The 18,701-nt window shown below is 38.7% G+C and overlaps 1 protein-coding gene across 2 annotated transcripts in view; it reads right to left on the reverse strand.

The window, feature by feature from the left end:
- Positions 1-3,016: 3,016 nt before the first annotated feature.
- THSD7B (thrombospondin type 1 domain containing 7B) overlaps positions 3,017-18,701 on the reverse strand; it is a 1,176,114-nt gene continuing 1,160,429 nt past the window's right edge. For both annotated transcript variants that reach the window (XM_082395801.1, XM_082395802.1), the window contains 3 exons: positions 16,145-16,337; positions 12,759-12,846; positions 3,017-4,223 (listed from right to left, as the gene is read on the reverse strand). In XM_082395801.1, the coding sequence (XP_082251927.1) occupies positions 4,142-4,223; positions 12,759-12,846; positions 16,145-16,337 (363 nt within the window). In that variant the 3' untranslated portion in view covers positions 3,017-4,141. The remainder of the gene's footprint in view (positions 4,224-12,758; positions 12,847-16,144; positions 16,338-18,701) is intronic.

An 18,701-nucleotide genomic window follows, 5' to 3' on the forward strand; every position in this document is an offset into this window, starting at 1 on the left:
AGTTTTTTTCTTTCAGTACTTTGAATATATCATGCCATTCTCTTCTGGCCTGCAAAGTTTCTGCTGAAAATTGCTAATATTCTTATGGGGTTCCTGTATGTAACAAATTGTTTTTCTTGTGTTGCTTTTAAGATTCTTCCTTGTCTTTAACTTTTGAAAATTTAAGTATAATGTGTCCTGGTTTGGGTCTCTCTGTGTTCATCTTATTTGGAACACTCTGGACTTCCTGAATCTACACATCTGTTTCTTTCCTCAGGTTAGGGAAGTTTTCAGCCATTATTTATTTAAATAAGTTTTCTGCCCTTTTCTCCATCTCTTCTTTTGGAAATCCTATAATGAAAATATTGCTCCACTTAATTTTGTCCCGTAAGTCCATTAAGCTGTCTTCACTTTTTCATTATTTTTCTTTTTGCTGCTCTGATTGAATAAATTTGTCTGTGTTGTCTTCAGGTTTGCTGATCTATTCTTCCACTTCATCTCATCCATTGTTGAACTCCTTTAGTCTATTTTCTAGTGCAGTTATTTTATTCATCAGCTCTGTGACTTCTGTTTATATGGTCTTATATTTTCTGTCTCTTGTTGGAACTCTGTTTGTTCATGCATTCTCTTGCCCTTGATAAGCATCTTTATGATGATTATTTTGAACTCTTTATCAGGTAAATAATTTATCTCCCATTTCATTAAGGTCTTTTCTGAGGGGTTTTCTTGTTCTTTCATTTGGAACACATTGCTCTGTTTTTTCATTTTCTTTGACTCTCTGTGTTGGTTTCTATGGAGTAGATAAAACAGCCATCTCTCCCAGTCTTGAAAAAGTGGCTTTTTGTAGGAGATGAACCTTTGCATTCAACCCTGACCTTTCTTGGTTCTCTCTTAAACCTCTTTGATTGTCTAATTAGCCTACTTTGTTCTTAGTGGCTACCAGTAGTTGAGGGTTTGCCAAGACTCGTCAGTGTTCCAAATGAGAGGATTTCTGGTAACAACACCTAGATTCAGGCTGAATGGATGCTGGGTCCTCAAGCAGCAGCTTTTAAACTATGCAGGTGTACTTTTTCCAGAAAAAGACTGGGAGATGGACATTTCTGTCTGTCCCTTCTGCACCTAGCCCTGGGATAACAGACAGTTAAGAACTGTCTTTTTGTTTGCTATCATCATGTTGAGCCCATGAACACAGGCTGTGCTGGCCAGAGCCAGGCTCAAGGGATGTGTCCTCTAGGCAGCAGCCACAAAAGCTGGGGTGCCAGACATGTGCACAAGCTCCTTTTTGGAGATACCAGTGATCTGGGGTGAGGTAGAGAGACAGCCCAAAGAGCACTCACCAGCCTTTCTGGTTTCCAGAGAGGATTGCAGTTGGCTCCTAAATGTATGGCTGTGTCTCAGACGACAGCTATAAAGAAAAGCTAATAGTCCCCTTTCATGGAATGACTAGGCATTTCTGTCTGCTGCCACCTTGCTGTGCCCTGGTTGGGGGGGAAAGCTGGTTAAGAAACATTTCTCTTATAGCCCTGTGGGACTAATAATGTGTGGGCTAATGTAAGCCCCACTGGCTACCAGAGTTAGATGTTCAGGATGCCCAGATGCCTGGGTGGCAGCTGTAAAAACTAGGACACCAGATGTGTGAACAAGCTCCTTTCCAGGAGATGCTGGGGACCTGGGATAAGACAGAAGGAGAGCTCAAAGATGGTTCCCACCAGCCTCCATGGCCTTTGGAGAGTATTTCAGTTAGCCCCTAGATGTGGATTAAATTAGATGCCTGCCCTTCAGGCCAAAGCTTTAAGATATGCAAAGAGGCCTCTTTCACAGAAATTCTGGACACTTTTCAGTTGGGTGCCTCTGTGTTGGGCCCTGGAAAGTACCCACAATGAGTCCATGCAAGCTTTTTAAGAACTGTTTGTTTGTTCACTATGGCCTTGTGGGTCTTGTGGTCACAACCCCTGTTGGTTTTCAAAGGTAGATGTTTTGAACGCCTGTCTCTCAGGTGCAGGTCTTAAAAACTGGGGTGCCAAATGTGGGCTTCAAACCTTTTACTTCTCAGAGAGAAGCTGGGGATTGTGTCTCCTGATGAGGGTCACTGCACCGGGGTGGGGCTTACGGAGATAATGTGTCTCAGCCTCTCCTACCCATTTTGATGTGGGTTTTTTCTTGTGTGCCTGATGTGTAGGAGTCACTCGGCTAGTTTCTGGATTTCTTTTGGAGGACTGTTCCATAGGTAGCTGTAGATTTGGCATGTCTGTGGGAGGAGGTGAGTTCAGAATTCTTCTATGTCGCCATCTTGAACCAGAAACCCCCTTTTACATTTATTGTTAAGGTCTACCTTAGGAGGAAAATGATTTCATTATCTCATTTTGTGGGTCAAACAACTGAGGCAGAGAGAATTTATCATCCTTGCATAGGATCATACAGGCAGTAAAGGGCACAGCTAGGATTCGATCTCCGAAGCAGGATCTCTTGAACTACCATGAAGACTACTGAAGCTTTAGCTAAAGTGAACTAATAAAAGGACAATTCTAGGAGCTGTTTCCTCAACCACAGTATTGACATAAGCTATTCTCTTTGCATGTAGTTTTTTCATTTAAAACCATGGTGCCAAAAAAAAAAAAAAAAAAACCATGGTGCCATTGAAGAAAATCAATTAGCATTAAAATGGTTAACAAAAGTCCTAGTATAAATGAAAACATCCTCTATCTTGCTCATTGTATCAGATTTCTAACAAACAGTTCCATTTTCTCAGGCCTCTCAGTTCATTTACGTATCAGTCAGTGTTTGCATACAGTGGTTTGTTCTAATGTTAGCTAAGCTTTAAATATTCCTTCAAAGCTACTCTGTGTAATCATGCTTGGCTCCATTTCATAGCATAACCATTAGTGCTGAGAGTGTGGGGTAAGAGTCCTTTTCTCTGTCAGTCAGTGATTTCAGCTGTCAACCTTTGAAACAGTGACACAGGGAATCTGTTATTAAAGCTGTTTTCGTCAAAGCATGGGCTCTTCAGGAGGGAATAAGAAGTCTACAACAGTTAACATTTCAGTCTCTTGAGCACTTTATTTGTTATAAATACAAGTCAATACCACAAGATGGCACCGTCTTACTTTTCAACATCTACAATTACAAACATTGATCTTCATAAAATGGTTTCAGCTTTTTCATGTGTTCTTTTAGATATTATTGAAACCTTATAAAAGCAAGACTTGCTACAAACAGGATCGGCGTTCGATATATATTAAATGAGGTCAGATAATTAAATTCAAAAAAAGAATTTATAAATATTTAATAAGAAAATTGAAATTACAAAAGCAGCGGTTTTCATCATTAAACTGAATTACAACTGTATATGGTTAATGCTATATCTACATGGCTAAGTTTTTGTTAAAATACACAGTTTTAGTAATGAAATAATTAATTTACCTCTTTCTCCAGTATAACCACCTATTACTTCATTTGTACACCCTAACATTCAATACACATTTCATTCAAAACCACCTGGCTTTCATCTAGTCCAGGAATTACACACATTCCATTTGTTTTCAATAGATGCAACCCATGAAGTACCATCATCCCCCTGGCTACAAAACAAAATACAATTTGTAAACGTAGAAACTCAGAGAATTTCTGAAATGGTAACCCATTCTCTCTATGTTCATGAAAATAGGCAATCCAATTTGAAAGTCTTTGAACCGATGTAAGCTCTAGAAAACTCAGTGTTGAAGTATGGGAAGAATAAGGATTTGCACTAACATAGTGCATAACAATGCAGTGTCAGGCGACTCATCATTTACAGTAAATGCCTTGATTGGACTTTCCTCCGGATTGTCATCATGCTGCTAAGGATAAAGTTTATACTCAAGTCTGTGGGAATTCCATCATATTTTCTTCTTCCCATTTCCAAGCAGGAAGAGAAGGGTTTTCAGGTCCCTTGGGAAAATCAAAGAATTAAACACACCCACAAACAACTTGAAAGCAAAATGGCAGACAGAATAATCCTTGACTCCATGTCCAAATGAAGTTGAGGCAATATTACTTTCACAATATTTGTATCCTGCCTCGTATAACGCATCAGGAGATTCCTCAAAAAACTGAGAATTCTGAGAGCTACAAAAGAGAAAGCAGTTAAGGCAGTTGATGTCTACATTTGGATTTCTTTTTCAGGTTACATGTCTAAGTCTCCATCGTAGGCTAAGGTCAGAGGCTTCTGTTGGGGAGGTGTGCTTTGATGTGGTTTTGGCTTCTTGCTGTAAAGGGAAAAGAATTCCTGAGATAAAGAAAGTTCACAGAGCTCTGTTTCACCTGCCAAACAAAATTGTGAGGTACAGAAATTCAAGTGGTTAGACAAAAGATTGATTTCTCTGGACTGGTGGGTTCCTTTTTGGAATATTGGTGTACTTTGACCCTTGAACCAGGAGAAGCCTTTGGTTTAGTGGAAGCAATGAATTTGGTAAAGGCTACTTTCCTTTGTTTATACGCAGTAATGCGAACATCTGTTGCTCACTAATTCCTAACCTACTGCGTCCTCCACAGCACAGATGGTTAACATGGTAAGTAGCGAGGACAGCCAGACTCCCATGCCCTACTCTGCTCTTGTTTTCAAGTAAACACGCTTCTGCTCTGGCCTGAATCCTGACATCTAGCTGCCACGTCACCAGAGCCTGTCAGGAAAATTTCACTGATTCTGCACCAGGCAAAGCTCTTCTCCCCTGGTCTCTGTTCTCCTTGAGGTCAACAACGTGGCCAGATCAGGGAGGGCTGCCATTCCTTCTCACAGAGAGAGAAGCTGAACTTGAGTTACATTTCCAAATCACATGGCGATGCCCCAGATCTGGGCAAAACACGCTGCATTACGCTCTTTGATTTCTCAGTAGGCGTGACTCTCAATTGATGAGTATTTATAGTTTGAATTCTACCTCACAGTGCCCCACCTCCCGCCGTTCGGTCTCCCTTCCCTCCTCAGTGCCTTGGCTTTGCTGTGACTTCAGAGCCCAGCTCTCCTCGGGCTGTCCTCACCAGCAGGGGAGCCATCTCACTCACTGTCTCCGAATTTCTGTACTATTTATTTTACAGCAGCATCTGTGATTAATTGGATGCATACTAAGTGCCAAGCCCTGTGCTGAGGATTTACAGAGGGTATCTCAATAAACCCCAGGACAGCACTGACAGGGAGGCATTAGGATTATTGCTACTTGACAGAGAAGGGCTAGAGAGGTTATTTACCTTCCCTCAAGTCACTGAGTGAGTGGCACAGCCTGGAATCTAAGTGCATCTAAAACACACAGGACAAGTGCTTTTAACCTTTCAGTGCATCCTCTCTCCATCCAATTCATTAATTAGGCACGTGGTGGAAACAACTTTTTTGTCTGTATGTATTAATTTTTATACTTCGAGTGAATGTAAATTAAAAACAAACATTTCAATGTGTACAACTGACTGGCATTTCGAACACTGTGTGACAGTGTTGCATAACCATCACCCTAAAGGGAAACTGGTCCCACTAAGCAGTCTCTCTCCGTTCTCTACTCTGTCCCTGGCAACCACATATCAACTTTCTGCCTCTGTAAATTTGCCTATTCTGGATATTTCATATGGAATCATACTATATGTGTGGCCCTTTGTGTCTGGCGTCTTTCACTTAATGGTTAAATTAGAGAATTGTTTGTTTGATATTTGACTTTTACCACAAAAGAAAAAGATGTTTGATAACATGGTTGTAGGGAGACTCTCCTAGTTTAAAATACTCAGGTTCTAATTGAGGAGAAATTTTTTTTTTTGGATGTTTGAAGCAATTTATAGTTGCTAAAGAGGTAAATTACAAATGATTTTTTTAAAAACCTAACTACAAGGAACCAGAGATCCTACTGTGTCCCTACCCGGCACCCAGCGTGTAGCAGGTGCTCGGTGTATGATGTGCTGGGCGCTGGCTGCAGGCAAACACCTGCCTCTCAGCAGAGGGGAAGGAGGTAGAAATATGCTGTAAATTCTCTGCAGAGGCGTCCTCGGCCTATGAGTTCCCGTTTCCCAGGTCCGTTCCGCTTCTCAAGAGCAGTTACTGCATAATTATCTGAATAACATTCAACTTTGTCTATATTAACATATATGCATATTCCAGTGTCTCTAGTCATATTGCCAGGCTCCTTATCAGTTATCTATTTTATATATAGTAGTGTGTATATGCCAATCCCAATCTCCCAATTTATCCCCCTCTCTTTCCCCCCTGGTAACCATAAGCTTGTTTTCTATGTTTGTGACTCCATTTCTGTTTTTTGTAAATAAGTTCATTTGTAAGCTTGTTCTCTACATTTGTGACTGACTCTATTTCTGTTTTGTAAATAAGTTTATTTGTACCATTTTTTAGATTCTACATATGAGCGATATCATATGATATTTGTCTTTCTCTGTCATACTGAGCAAAGTAAATCAGACAATCTCTAGGTCCAACCATTTGCTGCAAATGGCATTATTTGTTCTATTTGGCATTTTCTAAGGGCTGTTTGGCAGAGAAATGGGAAAGCTGAGTCCTGGGGCGTGGGGAGGAGGCATAGAGATGGTTGGATCTTTATAGAGACAATAATATTTGGTTACCAAAGGGAATGAGGGGATGAGAGATAAATTAGGAGTTTGGGATTAATATATACACACTACTCTATATGAAATACGTAAACAACGAGGACCTACTGCATAGCACAGGTAACTCTCTTCAGTATCTTGTAATAACCTATAATGGAAAAGAATCTGAAAAAGAACTGGTGTGAGTGTATAACTGAATCACTTTGCTGTACACTTGAAACTAATACAACATTGTAAACTAAGTACACTTCAATAAAAAAATAAAATTCAAAAAAAAGAGACAATAATAAACTTGGCCAGCCTCTAGGACTGTGCCTGGAAAATTCTGCTCAAATATGACACAGATTTTTATACCAGCTTCCAGGTATGGAATTATTATGAACATTGTGTTCACCTCTAGGAATAGAAAAAAAAAGACAAAGGGGGCTCCTAGTATATAGGTCTTGGATTTTTGTGGCTCGTGGTGTGTGCTGGGATGGCTGTGATGAAGGCTTCGTTTCATATGCATCTTTTCATACTGTGTAAGCTCTCAATTGACAGATACTGAAGTCACATCTATGAATGTGTGAGATCTGAGAACTTATAGAGAGTTTAAAAGTTAGCAACCACTGAATAAGGTGGTGATTTTGCTGGGGAGCTGTGGCTTTACAAAGAGCTGTGGCTGGTTAAAAAGAGCCCTAAGAGGAAGAGGTGAGTGGGAGGCTGCCCTCTGCAAAGCCAGCAAATAGGAGACTTGTCCTTCGAAGAAGTCCCTGCTCCCTTTCCTTTCTCCCTCCCTGGTATTTATTAGGAAACTCATTTAGGAATCATTTTTTAAGTCACTTTCTTTCCTCAACTCTGGTATCGGGGAAGGTGTGACCACCTCACACTAAATCAGGAGCCACAAATGCCTGGCCCATGGGCCGCCGCCACCCCAGGGCATCCTGTACCCACGGTGGACGTCTCCCATCCATCACATTATTGTTTACTGCGGAGCCCAGGAATAGCCTCATAACTCTTCCTAACGGAGCACTCTTGACAGCCACCATCACTTTCAGAGTTGGCCCAAGGGAGAAAACCAGTATGCAACCCAGGCTGTAAGAGATCATTGATGGACACGTTTTAAAGTCACCTCTTCCATGACCATTTGCGTTTTAGCAAAGGATAGACCCATTAACCCAGAAAAGTGAGCTCATTGTAAACGGGCAGGCAAGTGCTGGCACTTCTCAGCACTCTTGAAGTCAAGCCACAGGGACCCATCCCCAGACCAGAAGACATTAAGAGGCAGCTACTCAGGAGGGCCGAGCCTCGGAAGTGGCGACACCACCTTCAAACTTTCAAATTTGAGAGCCCCTTTCCTGCGTTGTGCTGAGCAAGGTAGAATAGCTGCAGTTCTCCGAGTAATTTCCAGGCACTATGTCTAGATTACCTACAAGCTCACCCAGTGGTCGTCCCCACTAAATTACCTCATGAGTCTTTATTGCCAGGGGAGCTGGGCATCAGTAGTATTATTTCAAAAACTCCAAATGCTAATGGCAGACGTGCAAACGGTCATATCTGAACGAAGCAGTCCTTGAGAAGACTATCTTTCTCTGTTTTCTCAAAAACATGTCCAAGTGTTATCATAAATTGCTTTCATCTAAAGTGTACACCTAACAACTGGCATATTTATTAGAGCGGCTCTCTTGTCCTAAGCTTTTTATTTTGGGGGAGAAAATATAAAATCTCCAAAACTGTCATCCTCTAACTCTTCTGCAAGCTATTTAATAGAAATAGATGGTGTGAAAATACCTATTTGGATTCTTTAGGCAGCTTCTATATAACAGTAAATGTTTTGATACCAATAGGTCTGTACCCAGGTCTGTAGCTTACTTTACTTGGGAAATGAAAAGCCCCTAAAAAATGTGAAAGGTAGACACTACCTCGAGTCTAAAGAGTTTTTAGGATTACTCACTCAAGGGAAAGAAATTACAGAGATTGGAAAGTCCAGTGGAAAGAGTATACATTTGGGGGTTAAGACAAACCTGGAGTTGATTTCACCAGGCTGATGTCCTTATGCAAGTTATTCAACTTTTCCGAGGCTTACTTACTCTGCCTTTAAAATGAAGGTGATATTAGCAACACCTCACTGGATTATTATGAAGACTGAATAAGGCAATCTACGCAAAGCACTTTGTTTGATGTATGAATATTAGATTTTTTTCCTGGCGGCCCCAGGTGTGATCCCTGGTCAGGGAGCTTGATCCTACATGCTGCAACTAAGACCTGGCACAGCTAAATAAATAGGCCTTTCAACACACCAGGGTATAGGGAAACAGTAGAAAATGAAGTTGAAAGAGTTGTTTGGGCTCAAATAGTGGAAGACTTTAATTGACTGGTAAGGCAGCCAGAACATGACTTTCATTTTGCTGTCAATGGGTGGGTGTCTGTCTGAGGAGGAAAGGGGCTGATCACTTGGCTAAGTTTTAGGAAGATTAATCTGGCTACAGACTGCTGAAGGGAGCATTTGTAAAGAGTCCAAATATGGAAGTAACTGTGCTACTTCCAACAGGGGATTATTAAGGCTGGGCATTGAGGATGAAAAAAATAGGTATGAGAAATACTGTACATAAATATAATTTGGTCACTAAAAAGTAAGGGGCAATTCCATTGATCTTTTATAATAAAAATTTTCCAGAAAATTATGTTTGTCATCAGAATTCAGTGAGATACCTAATTAATCCCCAGCACCTAGAGTTATACAGAAAGGGCCACAATAAATATTTATTGTTGAAGGAATGGGTTAAGGGTAACACAATTTTAAGTTGAAGGAAATGGAGAAATGTAAAAGGGTGAAATTTATGACTGTTAATAAATTTTAATTTTTAGATATTCTAGGGAAGAAGGAACCATAGAATCTGGAATTGGGGATGTGGCTATGAAGTAGTACACATCCAAGCTTTCACAGACTAATAGACTAGCTGATTATCTTACACTGTATTGGGCCATTGCTTTGAGAGCAGTGTCTCATCTGTCAACCCTTTATGTTCTTTGTTGCAATTTAAGACCTTTTCCTTCTTCTAATCTTTTTTTTAGTGGTGAATGCTTCCTATTACTCTCAACCTCATATAAGGCTTTCCACTTCACATTTGTTCATTAAGACAGGACCTAGACAATACTCACAAAACTTACCAATTCAAACATAATTGGTCACATCATTTGATTTTAGGGTAAATGACTAACTGAAGGTGTTCCTTTTTACTACAACACTGTGGAAATATTAATTGGATAGAAATCCAACTTCTAGAAATTCAATTTCAATCACTATAGGTGGCAGAAAAAATGAAAGTCACTTTATTTTCTTCACTAACTTTCACTGACCAAGAGCAAAGATTTAAAAACCTGTGTAACCTTGGAAGTACAAGCTAGAAATACAAAGACTGGATTTGAATTGAGATTAAAACTTGGGTGAAAATTCTCAAGGAAATGAATTAGAGAAAAAAAGTAACACTTTGATGTCATGAAAATTAAAAAAAAAATCCTTTGAAAATTCTTCTTAGGAAGCTAATAAAATATTCTCAACACACTTGAAAACATTCAATGTATTTTACTTCTGTCTGGTTTCAAGACCAGCTCATCAAACAAAATATATTCTATACAATAAGCTAATCATCATTTTCTGAGAATAACATTTTTAGGAACTAGTCACTTACAAATTGGGGTTCCTGGAATGGACAGTCAGTTAAATTTTCTCTCATTGCTGGTCAATGGAGATAAACAGCTGGCTCTACTATTCAAAATGTACTAATAGGTTGTTTGAACCAACTGGTCAATCTAACATAACTGGTCAAAATAGGTCAGTTTGAGAAGAAAATTTAAGAACTAGAATTATCTAGAGTGATGGCTCTCAGCCTTGCCTGGATATTAGAATTACCTGGGGCACTTTTAATTATTCCTGCATGTGGTCAAGTTGTTCGGATACTTAAATCAGATTCCCTGGGGCTAGAAATATCAGAAAGGGAATGTAAAAATACAATACCTTTTAAAATCGCACCCCCAAAATAAAATACTTAGGAATAAACCTGATCAAGGAGGTGAAAGACTTACATGCTGAGGACTATAAAACATTAATAAAGGAAATTGAAGATGATTCAAAGAAATGGAAAGATATCCCATGCTCTTGGGTGGGAAGAATTAATATTGTTAAAATGGCCATACTACCTAAAACAATATACAGATTTAATGTGATCCCTATCAAATTACCCATGACATTTTTCACAGAACTAGAATAATCCTAAAATTCATATGGAACCATAGAAGACCCAGAATTGCCAAAGCAATTCTGAAGAAAAGGAACAAAGCAGGAGGCATAACCCTCCCAGACTTCACACAATACTACAAAGCTACAGTAATCAAAACAGCATGGTATTGGCACAAAAACAGACATATGGATCAATGGAACAGAATAGAGAGCCCAGAAATAAACCCCCACACCTACGGTCAATTAATCTTCAACAAAGGAGGCAAGAATATACAATAGGAAAAGGACAGTCTCTTCAGCAAATGCTGTTGGGAAAGTTGGACAGCTGCATATAAATCAATGAAGTTAGTTAGAACATGCTCTCTCACCATACACAAAAATAAACTCAAAATGGCTTAAGACTTAAACATAAGACATGACACCATAAAACTACTAGAAGAGAGCATAGGCAAAACATTCTCTGACATAAATCATACCAATGTTTTCTTAGGACAGCCTCCCAATGCAATAGAAATAAATAAACAAATGGGATCTAATCGAACTTACAAGCTTTTGCACAGCAAAGGAAACCATAAACAAAAGGAAAAGACAACCTATGGAATGGGAGAAAATATTTGCAAATGATGCAACCAACAAGGGCTTAATTTCCAAAATATACAAACAGCTCATACAGCTCAACAACAAAAAAACAAACAACCCAATCAAAAAATGGGCAGAAGACCTAAATAGACATTTCTCTAAAGAAGATGTACAGATGGCCAATAGGCACATGAAAAGATGCTCAACATTGCTAATTATTGGAGAAATGCAAATTGAAACTACAGTGAGGTACCACCTCACACCAGTCAGGATTGCCATCATTAAAAACTCCACAAATAACAAATGTTGGAGAGGGTGTGGGGAAAAGGGAGCCCTCTTACACTGTTGGTGGGAATGTAAGTTGGTGCAGCCACTATGGAAAACAGTATGGAAAACTCTTTCTCAGAAAACTAGAAATAGAATTACCATATGATCCAGCAATCCCACTCCTGGGCATATATCCAGACAAAATTCTAATTCAAAAAGATACATGTACCCCTATGTTCACAGCAGCACTATTCATAGTAGCCAAGACAGGGAAACAACCTAAATGTCCATCGACAGAGGAATGGATAAAGAAGATGTGGTACATATATATACAGTGGAATACTACTCAGTCACAAAAGAGAATGAAATAATGCCATTTGCAGCAACATAGATGGACCTAGAGATTATCATACTAAGTGAAGTAAGTCAGAAAGAGAAAGACAAATACCATATGCTATCTCTTATATGTGGAATCTAAAATATGATGCAAATTAACCTATCTATGAAACAGAAACAGACTCATGGACATATAGAACAGCCTTGTGGTTGCCAAGGGGGAGGGGGTTGGGGTGAGCAGATGTGAGCTTTTATATACAGAATGGATAAACAAGGTCCTACTGTATAGCACAGATAACTATATTCAATATCCTGTGATAAACCATAATGGAAAAGAATATAAAAAAGAATATATGTATGTGTAACTGAATCACTTTTCTGTAAAGCAAAATTAACACAACACTGTAAATCAACTATACTTCAATAAGCAAAATTAAAAAAAAAAAATCTCTGGGACTAGGATTCAACTATCAGTCCCCAAGAGGTGCCAGGAAATGCCAGTGTGCCATCAAAGCTAAAAAGTACTGATCTAAATCAATATTCTAAAATGGGAAAGCCCTGACTAATGACTTGCCTCTTATACCTTCTGATAGTATTTGAAAACCAAATAAAAGAATGTTATTTCAAACAAGGACAATAAAGATAATGATTTCCCATTTCAACTATTCACCAATTCTACTGTTGATGATTATTTGTGAGTTCAAGGGTCCTGTTATAATGGCCAATGATCTTATCATAAGTTTTCTTTTAGTATAACATGCCACCCATGAAAATATGGAATATTAACTTTTTACTAGTTAGTACTTACCAAACAAGGTAGGAAGTAAATACTAGGAAAATCATGATAAGAAAACCACCACCTGAAACGCCGTAAACCCAGATTTTCACTCGGCCATCTGTTTAAAATAGAAAATAACAAGCTTAGCAACAAAAGGTTTATTTCTTATCTAAATTAGTGTATTATTTATTTCTCAGTTGAATTTTGAGATTTGCGTTAAGTTAGAAGCATAGGTGGAAATACCCACATATGACAGCTATCAAGTGTCAAAAAAAAAGGTGAAAGTATAAAATGTAAGATAGTCTATCCATTTTTTCACAATACCAAACAAAAACCAGAAATCAGTACTTTGTAAAATCTAACAACTGGCAGGATATTTTGAACTTTTTCTCATTTGTTTATACTTCTAATACAAAAGTATTACAAAACATATACATATGTGTACAAGTATATATTATTTTGGACTTATCTGCTGGAGTTAAAAAAATAGAACCAAACAGTCTGATCTATTTTGTGATTTTTACTGTGTGAGGTATACCCTGACTGTATGTATGGTGTGCGTGTGTGTGTATAAATTTGAGTTGTTTCTGGAAATCTCATGGTTTTTGCTCTGTATACATGAGCACACAGTTAACTAAACTTAGAATTGCATTGATAGTAGCAATGCCTTAGCATCTCAAAGGAAATATGTTCCCTTCTGAAAGATATACACACAAAAGGTTCATTATACTACGTGAATGTAATTAACTGTGGGTCCAAAAAACATATCAACATCTTATGCTAAAGACTTTCGTGGGATGAAAAACAATCAAAATCGATTGTAAACAACACTTGTTTGGAAGAAAATCACAATTACTTTCAATTGTATTATGACTACCTATTACAATTTTTGCTTACAAGACACTTTCAAGCCTCAATCAGGTTTTAGAATGAGATTTCAATCTAGTAATGATATATTTCTATAAAACTTTTAACAAAGCTTTGATTCTTACCTCTTTGAAACACTAATGATGAAATCCCCTATTCTGAATTTTTTACATTGGCAATAAGAAAAAAAATCTTTCCTGAGTGAGAATGCATCTGTCATCTTATTACCCCTAAACCTCATAGAGCTGAAGTATTGGAAGGTACAGTGTTTTTCAATCCCTAGTACAGAGGTATGTGGTCCATGACCTTTAAGCCATGTTACTTAAGAAGAATCAATCAATATAGATTTTTATAACAGCATAATGGATAGGATCAACGTTCAAACTATTAAAAAAAGATAATGTAGTGAAAAGTCAGTCTTCCTGCCACCCTCTCTGAGCTCCCTGCCCAGCCACTACCACGGTAACCAATTTGCTTGCAAACCATCTCATAGTTTTCTCTGCACATGCAAGCAAATGAGTACAAACACAAAATACCTGCACTTTTTAAAAAAGACACAAATGGTGCGTATCACTCACTTTGGTACTTCTATGTCACAATATATATTGGAAATATTTCCATGCTAGTTCATAAAGACAGGTCTATCTCATTCTTTTTAATACCTCTATGAGACATATTGCACAGTTGTATCTATTTTTGTTTTTCTGTTATTCTACTTATAGACATTTAGGTTATTTCCACTCATTTGCTATGTAATAAGCAGTCATATAATGAATATCATTTACATACTTCTCTTAGTATACGTGTGTATATTTGTATGATGAATTCCTAGGAGGAAAATTTTAGGCCAAAATGTATGATAGATTTTTGCCCAATTGCCCTCCTGAGAGGCTGCTCAAGTTTACAATCTCATCATGAGAACCTAATGAAAGTTATTAACTCTCCCCAGACTAAATATATATTTTACATATATACTTATATACATACCTATGTATGCAATAGTGTATATATGAATATACATATGTGTGTGTATATGTGTCTTTGTGTGTGTATCCGTATATATATATACACACACACATATGCACATACACGTATACTCACATATGTGCTATTGATGCTTTAGTTAGTTAGACCTCCAAAGGTTAAGGACTTCAAGTGTGGATTTGAAAACTCATTTCCCTGGAACTTCACCCTAATTCTCTTCCTGAAATAGGGTCTACGAGCAGTGGGTGAGCCTAGCTACATTTCATATCACTCTTCCCTCAAATTTAAGTCTATTGCTATAAATTAGCTAAATGTCACTAAACGTCACAAAATGAATAAGATATTTTTGAATACCTATGGCATGCCCAGACATACACGGGAATCAAAACTTAAGATATTGTGGTCATCCTTAAAAGTTAGTTAAGGAGTGTACATCTTGTTTCTTCCTCTAGATGTAGGGTCCTTTGTGCCTGGGCTCTGGTTTTGCTTCATTTAAGCATGTCATCAAGGCACTTTGGTATGGCCAACGCCTAGGGTCTGGGAGGAAAGTTCCCAAGGTATATTTTGGCTGAGATTTGTGTGTCTCTTCCCTCTCAATGCTCCCTTCCCTCAGTCATTCACAGCATTTTGTTTTCTAGAAGAGGTACGTACAGTAGGCACAGAGAATTTTGCTTTCATTTTCTGCCCACTTCACAGAGTGGGAAGTAGAGACCAGTGCTTTGTAAAGACCTTATTGGCCTGCCTTTCAAACCTTCCTGTCACTTACTGGTGGTGTGTCCTTGGTCAAATTAGTTTGCCAATTTCAGCATCCTAATCACTAAAATGGGAATAATGGCATCTCATTATGTGCAAGAACGTAATGAGTCATGCACCACAACCAGCATGGAACCACAGGGTACACAGAAAGCATCTAAAAAATGTTCATTCTTGTCCTTAATACCCACTAATTTTTGAGTCCTGCAGGCCTGACAATGTGCTAATACTCATGACAATTGTGTAGGGCAGGTGCCTCTAGATTGATTGGTAGATGAGGAAACAGTTCCAGAGAGGTGAAGAAATTACAGTCAGTCAGAAAATCGGTACCTTCTGAGCTATGATGCCAGTAAGGTCTGTTGGCCTCTGAATTTGATGCTCTTTACTATTTCACTGGTGTTTCTCAAACCAGATAGGGTCCCTGGACATTTCCCTAGGTACCTGCATGTTCCTGAGAATCTATTCCAATTTTTGCTTTTAATTTCAATTATATACACAAATTCACAGTTATAAAAATAGTCTTTGGCAGAGATAATTTACAATTCAAATATTTTTATAGATTAATATTTTGGTTCCTTAACTCAGTGTCTCTTAAACTGGGATTGACAGACTTATCTTCAACCACCCCATGAGAACATTTTACACCACACAACACTCAAATCGGAGAAACCTTGAACTAGACCATGTTGCTTTTTTCCTTCTCTCCTCTTTTCCTTCTTCCCTCCATTCTTTCCATCATGAGCAGTGGTCACAATATGAACCCCAATCCCCCATGAGAGAATTTACATTTCTGACTCATAACCGATATGTACCTGGATCAAGGGGTTGAAGAGACCATCCTTTAAAAATATCATGTATTTTTGAATTCACAGGTCTGTTTTTCCCAGCAAGATTTTTCACATCAGCTTTTTTGTCCTCTGAGCCAGGTACTTTCATGCAGTAATCCAGGAAACCATTGGATCTCATGATCTCTGTATAGCCCTTCTCACAGCCGCAGACTCCACCCTATAGCAGAAAAAAATGTTTACGGTTACACAGTGAGTTGTGTAGATGAAAAAAGAATGCTTTTAACTGCTGGAGGCACTTAATATTCACATGGTATGTCATGGCAATTTAGGGTTTTCCAGCACCAGACTTGACAAAGTGATGAAAATTCAATAAATAGTTCATCTTTTTGAATTCCAAAGTCAACCCTTAAATAAATCATCAGTTCTTTTTAGTGGTTTATAATTCTTATACCTTCCAAATATGAAATCACAATTCTTTGTCAACAGTGGGCATTAACTACAACCTTTGCTCTCTTATAGAGATGTTTAAAGCATCTAATTAAAAATTAGCCTCAACTCTTCCCCCAGCTGTTTCAGATTCCTGCCCACTCACTCCAACCTGCCCTTGACACTGAGAAGCAAAGCAACAGGAATTATGTACATATCTTCTTTGAGTTTTGTGCTCTTTGAGGTCTATTTCTGCCTCTATCACTTTCTACCATTGATCACTAACTAGTCTGATCTGCCTCTCCACTCAAAGGCTTAGTTCTTCACTCAGAGGAGACAGCCCAAGACTGTGGAGAAAAAAAGACTTCACCAAAGGCACATGTCCAAGAGAGGGAGGAGAGATAGGTAGATAGATAGATAGAGATATTGATATCTTGTAGTAATCCGAGTGTCACATCACATCATCACATTCCTAGTTGGCATCATGACAATATGACCTTCATATTTGTCTGTGGATTCCTGGTAATTTTCATGTACAATAAACCTCTCCAAGAAACTGATTATGATAAAGTATAACAGACAAGGATTTCTGTCTGTCTCTGGAAGTGAAACTGAAAATAACTGCTCTTCCTTCAGCAAACATAAAAGCAATAGAAAAGAATAGAAAATAAGCATAAGAATATGAATCTCTATAACTGCTATTAGGGCTCCTCATATAAAACTATATCTGGAATTTTCTGAACAGCCTTACATAGCCACTCACATCAGTCCTTATGCATCAGCCAGATTTACTTAGGTCATCAACTACTGACTTGAACACATGATTTTGAGGAGCAACAGATACTAAAACTAAAAATTGGGTACCACAATCTTCCACAAAAAGTAAAAGTCAGAGATTTCCCTGGTGGCACAGTGGTTAAGAATCTGCCTGCCAATGCAGGGGACATGGGTTTTGAGCCCGGGTCTGGGAAGATCCCACATGCCGCGGAGCAACTAAGCCGGTGTGCCACAAGTACTGAGCCCATGCACTGCAACTACTGAAGCCCACGTGCCTAGAGCCCGTGCTCTGCAACCAGAGAAGCCACCGTAATGAGAAGCCCACGCACCGCAACGAAGAGTAGCCCCCGCTCACCGCAACTAGAGAAAGCCTGCGCATAGCAACGAAGACCCAACGCAGCCATACATACATACATACATAAATAAATAAATTTAAAAAAAAGTAAAAGTCAGAAAAGCATATAATTAATAAATGCCGACAGTTTAGGTAGCACTTATATAATAATGTCAACTATTATAGTATTTCCAGTGGTTTTAATTGAAGACATTATTCAGCGTTCAATGGGGAGAACTAATTAAGAAAAATTGGTATATGCTCAGCTATGAAAGCCATCTTTTCAAGATGCATCTCTAGTCTGAGTGAAAAGTTGTAACCAGTCACATATGCCAAAGGTTCAAGGGAAATGGTAATGTATGTTTTATTGAAGAGGGTATCCAGAGAGTTGGTGGAAAGCCACAACTTCTATTTAGCAACAGCCTTAGCCCATGAAGTTGCTGCTGATCTCTTTTTTTCCAAACTGGAAGCTTAATCACTCACTCGCTTTTCTGTGGTAAAGAATTAACCTAACTTGAAGTAGAAGAGCCATATTAACAGGATGGAGCATTTGAATCATTTTTTTTTTTTTTTAATTTTTTTAATGCTATTCTTGTCTGCTTACATTCTTTTTATTTATGTATGTATGTATGTATGTATGGCTTTGTTGGGTCTTCGTTTCTGTGCGAGGGCTTTCTCTAGTTGTGGCAAGCGGGGGCCACTCTTCATTGCGGTGCGCGGGCCTCTCACTGTCGTGGCCTCTCGTTGCGGAGCACAGGCTCCAGACGCGCAGGCTCAGTAGCTGTGGCTCACGGGCCCAGTTGCTCCGCGGCATGTGGGATCTTCCCAGACCAGGGCTCGAACCCGCGTCCCCTGCATTGGCAGGCAGATTCTCAACCACTGCGCCACCAGGGAAGCCCCTTGAATCATTTTTAACCAAATCATTTTTGGAAAGAACACACTATAAGAAGAAACTTGTTTCTTTGAAAGACAGGGCACACCTTTCTTCTGTGCGCACGGCACACAATGAGTGCCACTGTTGAGAATACATGGCACATTTTGCAT

The sequence above is a fragment of the Balaenoptera borealis genome, assembly GCF_965194805.1.
Source record: "Balaenoptera borealis genome assembly, chromosome: 6".
In the NCBI taxonomy this organism is placed as follows: domain Eukaryota; kingdom Metazoa; phylum Chordata; class Mammalia; order Artiodactyla; family Balaenopteridae; genus Balaenoptera; species Balaenoptera borealis.